At 40.7% G+C, this 12,202-nt stretch overlaps 1 protein-coding gene across 4 annotated transcripts in view; it reads right to left on the bottom strand.

Annotated features, from left to right (window-relative positions):
• LOC128520719 (NACHT, LRR and PYD domains-containing protein 3-like) overlaps window positions 1–9,373 on the bottom strand; it is a 53,492-nt gene extending 44,119 nt beyond the window's left edge. For 3 of the 4 annotated variants that reach the window (XM_053495085.1, XM_053495086.1, XM_053495087.1), the window contains exons 1-6: window positions 7,348–7,423; window positions 7,141–7,210; window positions 6,732–6,848; window positions 6,513–6,570; window positions 5,944–6,148; window positions 1,619–3,386 (exon numbers count right to left, since the gene is read on the bottom strand). In XM_053495085.1, coding sequence (XP_053351060.1) covers window positions 1,619–3,386; window positions 5,944–6,148; window positions 6,513–6,570; window positions 6,732–6,848; window positions 7,141–7,181 — 2,189 coding nt within the window. In that variant the 5' untranslated portion in view covers window positions 7,182–7,210; window positions 7,348–7,423. Of the gene's footprint in view, window positions 1–1,618; window positions 3,387–5,943; window positions 6,149–6,512; window positions 6,571–6,731; window positions 6,849–7,140; window positions 7,211–7,347; window positions 7,424–9,367 lie in introns of those variants that run through there. The other variant, XM_053495084.1, reaches the window with a different exon arrangement.
• Window positions 9,374–12,202: the final 2,829 nt, after the last annotated feature.

The raw sequence follows: 12,202 nt of genomic DNA, 5'->3' as shown, positions 1-12,202 counted from the left end.
ATGTCTCAGCCTTACTCACTCTCAGCACTGGAGCCCCCCAGGGTTGTGTTCTGAGCCCCCTGCTGTACTCTTTGTACACCCACGACTGCGTGGCCACTACCAACTCCACCGCCATCATCAAGTTTGCTGACGACACTGTAATGGTGGGCCTGATCACCAACAATGATGAGTCGGCTTACCTAGAGGGGATTGTAAATCTGGAGAATTGGTGCCAGAGGAACAATCTCCTCCTGAACGTCAGCAAGACAAAGAAGCTGATAGTGGACTTTAGTACAAAGCAGGAGAGGAACTACCAGACTACCATCATCAACAGGAGCCCAGTGGAGAGAGTGGACAGCTTCCGATACTTCGGTGTTCACGCAGGACCTGTCATGGTCCTGTCACATCAACACCGTGGTGAAAAAGGCCCGGCAGTGTCTCTACCACCTCAGACGCTTGAGAGACTTTAGACTGCCCTCTAAGGTGCTCAGGAATTTCTACTCCTGTACCATGGAGAGCATCCTGACGGGAAACATTACATTTACATTTACATTTAGGCATTTGGCAGACGCTCTTATCCAGAGCGACTTACATTTTTATCTCATTATACATCTGAGCAGTTGAGGGTTAAGGGCCTTGCTCAAGGGCCCAACAGTGGCAACTTGGTGGTTGTGGGGTTTGAACCTGGGATCTTCCGAACCGTAGTCCAATGCCTTAACCACTGAGCTACCCCTATTACAGCTATTACGACCTGGTTTGGAAACAGCACCATGCAGAACAGACGAGCTCTACAGAGGGAGGTGCGATCAGCTGAGCGCATCATCCGCACCGAGCTCCCTGACCTGCACTTGATCTACAGCAAGCGGTGCTGAACCAAGGCCGATCGTGAAGGACCTCAGCCATCCCAACAATGGACTGTTCTCTCTGTTGCGGTCTGGGAAGCGATTCCCCTCCCTGAAGGCCAACACAGAGAGACTGAATAGGAGCTTCTTCCCGCAGGCGATAAGGTCTCTCAATTACAATCACACCACACAGGAGTAATATCTTTTAAACATTGACACTGACTGGACAATCATGGACACATTCATGCAATACATATTTACATATCTGAAGCCACTGCACATGTCACTTTTCATAAGTCACTTTATTCAATACATGTTTATCTGACATTGCACATGACACTTTGACACTTTAAAACATTTTAATGCCACTTTAAAACATTAAAAAAATAATAATATAATATTATATATATATATACATATATATATATATTATACCCATATTCCTATATTTCTATATTTCGTGATATTTTTTTTACATGCCCTTATTTGTACAGTTTGTTTATTTTACTAGTTACATTTATTTTCCTTTGTATTTTATTTCTTTTTTATTAATATTTATTCCTTATATATAGCTTTTATTTTCTTTTTAAGGTCACCGGCGGTCGTACAAGCATTTTACTGCATATCGTACTGTGTATGACTGTGTATGTGACAAATAAAATTTGAATTACTCCATGTTAGAGAAATACATGAATAAATAAATAAATAAATAAATAAATAAAGTTCATGTAGTTAGTAATACAGTTATTAAATCATTTCAAAATGTGATATTTATAAATGATTATAAAATGACTCACTCAGCTTTTCTGGATGCTTTGACGACTGGCAGCAGCTTCAGAAGACATTTATCTGATCTGTCATATTTACTTAAATTAAACACATCCAGATTTTCTTCTGAGTTCAGCAACACAAACACCAGAGCTGACCACTGAGCAGGAGAGAGACTGACTTCACTGAGACACCAGTGATCTCCTTTGTTTAGGTAATGTTGTACTTCCTGCACTAGAGAATGATCATGTAGTTCATTCAGACAGTGGAACAGATTGATGGATTTCTCTGGAGATGGATTCTCTCTGATCTTCTTCTTGATGTACTCGACTGTTTTCTGTTTGCTGTGAGAGCTGCTTCCTGTCTGGGGCAGTAGGTCTCGTAAGAGAATCTGATTGGACTCTAGTGAGAGACCCAGGAGGAAGCGGAGGAAAAGGTCCAGGTGTCCATTCTCACTCTGTAAGGCCTTGTCCACTGCACCCTTCAGGAAATCAGACATGTTTGATTTGTAAAAAAGATCAGACAGATCAGTGGTTTGTTGTTTTGTAGTCTTTTTGTTGATGAAGGAGAGAAATGTGTATGAAGCAGCCAGAAACTCCTGAACACTCAGATGTACAAAGCTAAACACCTTCCCCAGGTGAAGCCCAAACTCCTCTCTGAAGATTTGGGTACACACTCCTGAGTACAATGACGCTTCTCTGACATCAATGCCACACTCGCTCAGGTCTTCCTTATAGAAGATCAGGTTTCCTTTCTCCAGCTGCTGGAAAGCCAGTTTTCCCAGTGCCAGGATACTCTTTCTGGTCTGCAGAAGATCGGGGTCACATTTCTGATCGTACTTTTGGTCCTTGTGTTTGATCTGAAAGATCAGGAAGTGTGTAAACATTTGAGTCAGAGTCTTGGGGATCTCTCCACTCTTTGTTCCTCCCAACATTCTCTCTAGAACAGTGGCTGAGATCCAGCAGAAGACTGGGATGTGACACATGATGTAGAGGCTTCTTGAAGACTTCATGTGTAAGATGATTTTATTGGCCAGGCTCTGATCATTCATCCTCTTCCTGAAGTACTCCTCTTTCTGAGGATCACTGAACCCTCGTACCTCTGTTACCCGGTCTACACACTCAGGAGGGATCTGATTGGCTGCTCCTGGTCGAGAGGTGATCCAGAGGAGAGCAAAGGGAAGCAGATTCCCCTTGATGAGGTTTGTCAGCAGCACATCCACTGAGGCTAACTCTGTCACATCACACAATTTCTCATTCTGGAAATTTAGAGGAAGTCGACACTCATCCAGACCATCAAAGATGAACAGAACTTTGTTGACCTTACAGTCTATTAATTTTAATTCTTTGATTTCTGGGAAAAAGTAATGAAGAAGATCCATTAAACTGAGATGTTTCTGCTTCATCAGATTCAGCTCTCTAAAGGGAAGTGAAAACATGAAGGTCACGTCCTGATTTGCTTTTCCTTCAGCCCAGTCCAGAATAAACTTCTGCACAGAGACTGTTTTTCCAATTCCAGCAACTCCTTTAGTCAGCACACTTCTAATGGAGTTGTCTTTAAAGAGCTCATTACATTTAATGGATGTCTCCTGTGTTGCTGGTCTCCTGGACGCTGTCTCAATCTGTCTCACCTCATGTTCATTATTGATGTCTCCACTCCACCCCTTTGTGATGTAGAGCTCTGTGTAGATCTCATTCAAAAGTGCTGAGCTTCCATGCTGTAAGATTCCTTCATTAATTCTTTTACATTTATCACTCAGTTTGGATTTAAGGTTTCGCCGGTACACAGAGACGAGTCCTGATAAAAAGAAGGATAAAATGTAAACTCTATGATCATCTCTGTTGACTATTGATATTTTCATATCTGTATATCACATGTAATGTCAGTACTGATCCGTTATTATATTCTGTTGATAAAAGCACATCATTATGATATGTTTGTTTGTTTGTTAGTCTTTCGGCTGCTCCCGGCAAGGGGTCGCCACGAGATGTTTTTAATAAATTTACAGCGGTTTCCTTCCTCTAAAGTTAAATCAGTGGTTCTCAAACATTTTCTGTCATTCCCCACTTAAGGGGGTGGGCGAATTTTCAAGCCCCACTTGTCAACAAAATGATAACGAAATCGGCCAAGTTTACTATTTATTGAAATATCAATTTCTTAACCAATAAGATCAAATAACACCAAGTTCAAAACAAATAAAATACATGTGTAATTGTTATAACAGACTTACTTCGTCACTTATCTAGAGCTTTCTTTCAAAGAAGTCGAGTGGCTTATTAACGTGACTGGGGTGTGTTGTCAATAGCTGCGTAAATAAACCTGCAAATAAGATACCCACATATATTTCCTCTCTACATTGTCTTCAAGCTACAGCCGCCTTAAATTATACCGGAACCTAGAAATGCCAAACTAGTACTGCCTGATAAAATATTAATTTTTAACAAAAATACAGAAACATCAGCATACACATTGGAATACAGTAAATGAAATTACATATAAAATACCAAATGTTTCCTTATATATTGTTCCTCTGCAATTAACATGCCGACGTTAAACCGTTATTGTTACACTATGGTTCCACTTTTTCACTGATGTTATTTTACACTCAACAAAAATATAAACGCAACACCTTTGTTTCTTCTCCGATTTTTCATGGGATGGACTTAAAGATCTAAAATTCATTCCAGATACACAATATTACCATTTCTTTCAAACATTGTTCACAAATCAGTCTAAATGTGTGATAGTGAGCACTTCTGCTTTGCTGAGATAATCCATCCCACCTCACAGGTGTGCCACATCAAGATGCTGATCTGATATCATGAGTAGTGCACAGGTGTACCTTATACTGCCCACAATAAAAGGCCACCCTGGAATGTGCAGTTTTTTGCTTTATTGGGGGTCTGGGGACTCAGAACCGGTCAGTATCTGGTGTGACCACCATTTGCCTCATGCAGTGCAACACATCTTCTTCGCATAGATTTTATCAGATTGTCAATTGTGGCCTGTGGAATGTTGGTCCATTCCTTTTCAATGGCTGTGCGAAGTTGTTGGATATTAGTGGGAACTGGTACACGCTGTCGTATACGCCGGTCAAGCACATCCCAAACATGCTCAACGGGTGACATGTCCGGTGAGTATACTGGCCATGCAAGAACTGGGACATTTTCAGCTTCCAAGAACTGTGTACAGATCCTTGCAACATGGGGCTGTGCATTATCTTGCTGAAACATGAGGTGATGTTCATGGATATATGGCACAACAATGGGCCTCAGGATCTCAGTGCATTCAAAATGCCATCAATAAAATGTACCTGTGTTCTTCGTCCATAACAGATGCCTGCCCATACCATAACCCCACCACCACCACTCGATCCACAACATTGACATCAGTAAAGCGCTCACCCACAGGACGCCACACACGTTGTCTGTATCTGCCCTGAACAATGTAAACCGAGATTCATCCGTGAAGAGAACATCTCTCCAACGTGCCAGACGCCATCGAATGTGAGCATTTGCCCACTCAAGTCTGTTACGGCGACGAGCTGAAGTCAGGTCAAGACCCCGATGAGGACGACGAGCATGCAGTTGAGCTTCCCTGAGACGGTTTCTGACAGTTTGTGCAGAAATTGTCTGGTTATGCAAACCAATTGTTTCAGCAGCTGTCTGAGTGGCTGGTCTCAGACAATCTTGGAGGTGAACCTGCTGGATGTGGAGGTCCTGGGCTGGTGTGGAATGCACAAGCAACAGATCTGGTTGACATTCCTGCTGTCAGCATGCCAATTGCACGCTCCCTCAATGCTTGTGGCATCTGTAGCATTTTGCTGTGAGACAAAACTGCACATTCCAGGGTGGCCTTTGATTGTGGGCAGTATAAGGTACACCTGTGCACTACTCATGATGTCAGATCAGCATCTTGATGTGGCACACCTGTGACGTGGGATGGATTATCTCAGCAAAGCAGAAGTGCTCACTATCACACATTTAGACTGATTTATGAACAATGTTTAAGAGAAATGGTAATATTGTGTATCTGGAATGTTTTTTAGATCTTTAAGTCCATCTTATAAAAAATCGGAGCAGAAACAAAGGTGTTGCGTTTATATTTTTGTTGAGGGTAATTTACTTGTATTAATAATCGATTTCTTTACGTGTGATTGTTTAGTTTCGAGTTTCCGATCTTTATTGTCAATAAAGAAAAGCATGAATTAGAATAGGTACTTTCCTATTATTTTCCACTAATTCCCTCCCGTTCATTGCGCCCACCTGTCATGTCTGTATTCCCCACTAGAGGGGCGCCACACACTTTGAGAACCACTGAGTTAAAGTGATGTTATAAGCCCATGAGCTCTTACTGTTCTGCAGTGTGTTAGCGAGATCTGTGTGGTTCATGTTCTTCAGGACGTCCAGTGTGATCTTCAGCGCTGACACTCTGACACTGCTCTGATCCTCCTCATTCTCCACCTTCCTCTCAGAGCATGCTGGGTAATCTGGACTTAGGAGCTTCTTAAATCTCTTCAGCTCATTCTTTAACAGAGTGACGACTTTGTGCTCCAGCTCCTGATTAGAAACAGAAAGAAAAAAAAAAAAAACTTTATGATGTCATAAGAGTGTGTGTTTATTACTAAGTGTTAAATGTCTTTGTTGTCTGATTAAGCGCTGGGATTTTAAAATGCTGTATTTTATTCTAATCCTGTACAGTAGGTGTCCAGCTCCCGATTAGGGCGTAAATAACAAACAAAAACATACAGGTGAGTCAGTGAACATTTCTGTGTGCTTGAACCCAGTGAATACACTCGTGATCTCTCTTAGTGTTCTGTCACATTACAGTGAGAGTGGAATATATGTAATGATTACTCACATCACAGGCAGCTGACAGGTAGCGATATTACACACACACACACACACACACACACACACACACCTCAAATATCTCCTCTAACTGACTCTTCTCAGTGATGTTTGGTTTATTCTTCTGTGGTCTATGAAGAAACAAAACACTAGTTAAAAGTTTAACAAGGACTATAAATCATATTCATAACTACAAACACACACCCGTTAATACACAGATATCTGAGAGATGTTTGATTATGTGAGAGTGTGATTGATAAAACACTGCACTCATACATTAAACTGTTCTCACCTCAGATCAGTAACACAGTCTGTGTCTCTAAAAGATATTATCCGACCCATTGACTGGTCACTCTTCATGGACACACAGCTGGGTTCAGGTGAGTCTGATCTCTCACCCTGAATCAGACTAAACACACACACACACACACTGCATCATTACTACTGTTCTGTAGCAACACTGAATAATTAAACTAAGAATATTTAGTACTGATTTTTTCAAAATTCTTTACACAGCGAGCAAACAGAATTCTGTGAACTAAACTGTCAACACTTTTCCTTTCTATTGTCACAAATTATGATCATAATGTACAAACACACACAAACATGATTCACACACACATGAAAAACTGTTTACAACAGACTTTTCACAGATACACACCCGAGTCTGATCTGTTTAGTTTTTCACACCCTTCACTCACCTCTCGTCTTTCTTTGTGTTCTGTTCCCCACACACACTCATTTTGAGGTCGTATCCCCCAGGATTACACTCTAAGTTACACACACAGAGAAAGTGAGACCAAGAGAGGGAACAACAAATTGGTTCATCAGATATCATTTAGAAAGTTTTATATTATTATATTTATTTATAAATAAATAAAGGTTTAATGTGTGTGATATCGACTCACAAGGTTATAAAATCACATCTATCTGAATAAACCCAAACTGAGTATAAAGGAATCGGCTCTGGTACTGGTCCATTTTATAAAATAAATTATGAAATTAAAATATTCTATCAAAATGTACCAAAGAAAATGATTCAGTTTATAAAATATAATAATATATCCTTTTTTGCCCAATTTCCTGTTTTGTCCCCTTCTCTTCCCTTTTCCTGATGAAACTGTATGGAAGAGAAAACAAGTGCAATTCTCACTTAAAGGCTGTTTGTTCCTTTATGTGTCACAGAAAGAAGAGATTAAATGCTTCCAGTGTTCCAGTAAACCGCAATCTGTGTCTCGTATCTGATTCACACAACGCAGACTAAAGTCTAACTGGAGTGACCGGTTACACCTGAGCCGTTTACACTGGGGCGAGGCTAAGAGGAACACATTTAGATGGGGAAACCGAATTCCTCACACCAACACACACCATGTCCATGTCCACTCACACACACACCATGTCCATGTCCACTCACACACACACACACACACGCCATGTCCACTCACACACACACACACACGCCATGTCCACTCACACACACACACACACACCATGTCCACACACACACACACACACACACACCATGTCCACTCACACACACACACACACACCATGTCCACTCACACACACACACACACACACCATGTCCACTCACACACACACACACACACACCATGTCCACTCACACACACACACACACACCATGTCCACTCACACACACACACCATGTCCACTCACACACACACACACACACACACACACACCATGTCTCACACACACACACCATGTCCACTCACACCATGTCCACTCACACACACACACACACACACACACACACACCATGTCCACTCACACACACACACACACACACACACCATGTCCACTCACACACACACACACACACACACACCATGTCCACTCACACACACCATGTCCACTCACACACACACACACACACACACACATACCATGTCCACTCACACACACACACACACACACACACACACACACCATGTCCACTCACACACACACACACACACACACACACACACACACCATGTCCACTCACACACACACACACACACACACACACACACACCATTTCCACTCACACACACACACACACACACACACACCATGTCCACTCACACACACACCACGTCCACTCACACACACACACACACACACACACACACACACCATGTCCACTCACACACACACACACACACACACACACACACACACACACACACATACACATACACCCCATGTCCACACACACACACACACACCCCATGTCCACACACCACATACACACACACACACACACACACCATGTCCACACACACACACACACACCCCATGTCCACTCACACACACACACACACACACACCATCTCCACTTACACACACACACACACACACCATGTCCACTCACACACACACACACACACCATGTCCACTCACTCACACACACACACACAATGTCCACTCACTCACACACACACACACACACCATGTCCACTCACTCACACACACACACACACACCATGTCCACTCACACACACACCATGTCCACTCACACACACACACACACACACACACACACACACACACACACACACACACACACACCATGTCCACTCACACACACACACACCATGTCCACACACACACACACACACACACACACACAGCATGTCCACTGTCCCTCCCTGTCAGACACTAGAGGAGACATGGAGCGGATTTCTCCTGTAGTCCATGATGTAGTTTAGTGACGGTGTTACAGCTCAGTCATACCGTTTTACACCCATTAGAATTGTAAGGGTTCACACTGGCGCTTCATTTAATAAACATGTAGACAGTCTGAAATAACTCTCCTTACAGAAGGAACAAACAGCTAAGAAACATTTATTATCGTCTTATTGATCACAATTCCACTTACTAACAGCTGATTAACGAGGTTTAGCTTTAGCTTTAGATACTCACTGTGTTTCTCTCCTGTAGATGCGCTGCTCCCTGTCTTTATAAAAATAGACCCAAGTTTCAGTTACTTACTTTTAAGCTAGTCGAGCGTCACCTGTGGGCAGAGAGGGGCAGGTCAAACCAGCAGGTATCTTTACACCTGGGCCTCATTACTCAAATCTGTGTTTATTTTAGTTGACAGTGTGAGAGACCGAGCACAACACCTCACCGTCACAGACAGTTTATTATCTCTTAGTTTTATTTTTACATATTCGGATATCAGTTGTTTTTCAGTGCAATACTGTTTCCCCCAATGTTCCCTGGTCACACGCTGATTCGGATAATGACGTCATCTTGTGAGTGAACAAGCTTTGATTATGGTAAACAAAAAAAAAAAATTAATGAATTAATGTGTTTAATTTTTTCCCTTTTTCTGTATTTTTAAACAGAACTGTGAAGTTTTAAATTGCTGGTAATAAATGGTTTCCTGGGCAAATCCAGTTAACACAACTACTTTTTAATTCTTCATGTCTATTAGCTTTGTGTGACAATAGATGTGATATTGATTTATTCTAATTATATTTAAATTATACTTTATAACTGATTTTAACATTGTGCTCAAATTGTGAAAGACTGGTTCAGAGAGCATGAGATATGATGTCACACATAGATCGGCCTCCGCAGATTTCAGACCCTGACCCTATTGAGAATCTGTGGAATGTGCTGGAGAAAGCTTCACACAGCGGTCTGACTCTCCTGTCATCAATACAAGATCTTGGAAAGAAATTAACGCAACTCTGGATGGAAATGAAACAGATGCTGTGAGAGTGCATAAACTTATCGCAACAATACCATAGCAAATGAGTAATGTAATAATTTTTATTATTATTTTTAATTATTAGAGTTACACATGTAAAACCAATTGTACTATTATCCAGTCTATTATTGCTGCTAACCAACTATTGCAAAAAAAAAAAAAAATTCTATATTCAAATTCAATAGCTTTTTGTTTATTGAAGTTACACATATAAAACCAAATGCACTATGGTCCAGCAACTACAACAATTTTAATAATTATTTACTTATTTACATAAACAGTCACATGTGTTACGGAAGGACCGACACAACAAACAGAGTGAAGAGGAAAAACCCGGTCGGGTACTTTTATTTAGAATAATAAACTGTAGAGATGGTGATAGTGACTGATAGAATGATAGAATAAACCGGAAAGTCTTATCTGTGATCTTGATGGAGCTGGCGGGCGGAGGCGCAGGTAGGGTAGACGGGGCAGACAGGGTGTGGATTCTGGAGGAACACAGAGACGATTAGACGAGGAGATTAGCTTTTTAGCTTTCGGCGTAGGCAGTGTAGAGTCCTTGTCCGTATTGGAGTCCAGACAATGATTGAAGGGAAGTGACGTGTATATGTACGTGCGTAAGTGATGAGGTGCAGGTATGTGATCAGTATTCAGGAGATTGTGAACGTTGAATGTGGACGGAGCCTGGTGTGTCCGTGACAACATGTGTACCATCTATAGAAAAAAAATTTTTTGAATTTTTATTATTTATTTATGTGATACTTCTCGTAACAGAATCTATCTAAGTGCATTTGGATTTATTCATATAAAGTATTTCCAATAAAATTTTTTAAAAACAATAATTTATTAATTAATTTATTAAAAGACTGACTATGTTTGTTATGGTGTGAAGTGGGTCTCTGTAATCAAGGTAGAACCTTAACCTACGTCATTCACTTATTAGACGGTCAGTAAGTGACTCCATCACTATAAAGCAGAAATAAACTGTTTCTGAAAGATTAACTCCAGCAGGATTTAACAGAAGAGAATGTAAAAATATATTTAATTGTATTTGTTCTCTGTCCTTCCAGAGTAAAAGGATATGTGTTTTGTCATTTTTGTGTTTGAGTGTTTATTTCTTTAAAATCAGAAAATATAATCCTGAATGTGTAGTATACAATATGTTCCTGTAGTTTTCTGTTTTGTTTTTGTTAGTTTTTTTAATAAAGGAGATGTGCATTAATATTCAGTGATGGTCTGGTTCATGATCTAAAATAGATATGCCACAAAGTTTAAGGTAAAAAGCTGGAATCATTAAAAAAATAAAAAAGCAGTACCTGATTTGTCCAGTGTACAATTTATCTGTTACATAATGGTATAAACAACTCAACTACATGTAATGTTTTGTCTTTTGTAACAGATAAATTGTCAGGCACACCATTATCAACCACAACAAATCAGTGCATATTTTTTGCTGATATTGATGATAAAATAAAGAAAAGTGATCTTCCTTTTAATGTGTGTGCAGTTAATTTAGGAACCATGTGAGTGTGACCGAGACTGAGAACAAAAGCATTCAGACTGTCAGTCTTGAGTTAATAATAAAAATATGCAGACAAAGCAGTAACGTCTAGTGGCACGATGTGTCAAAGGCCTTAACATTAAAGCATAATTACATGGCTGTTACTCCGACCCTGATACTCCAGTTAACTGAAGGAGTTACTGCTCCCTCTGGTAGAAATATGCAGTATTGCAACCAGTATCCTATTACAGCACAAGTGAGCATTAACTGGGTGGGGTTACATTCACTGCATCATTAAAGATAATCACGTTCCAATGGGGCGGACAGGGACTCATCATGGATCTGTCTGGGTCCTCTCATGGAGCAGCTGCTTATTTAAAATCATTACATCTGTGATTGGACAGAATTATATGTAAGTAATATAGTAATGAGAGCAGCAGCAGAGAGAGAGAGACAGAGAGAAACAAAAAGAAGAAGAAAGAAAGAGAGAAAGGCAGACAGAGAGAGAGAGAGACCCTGGGTTGAGCATTCCAGCACACAG

The sequence above is a fragment of the Clarias gariepinus genome, chromosome 4, assembly GCF_024256425.1.
Source record: "Clarias gariepinus isolate MV-2021 ecotype Netherlands chromosome 4, CGAR_prim_01v2, whole genome shotgun sequence".
Classification (NCBI taxonomy): domain Eukaryota; kingdom Metazoa; phylum Chordata; class Actinopteri; order Siluriformes; family Clariidae; genus Clarias; species Clarias gariepinus.
Note: the sequence above shows the minus strand (reverse complement) of the source record. Positions and strands in the feature narration are given on the sequence as shown.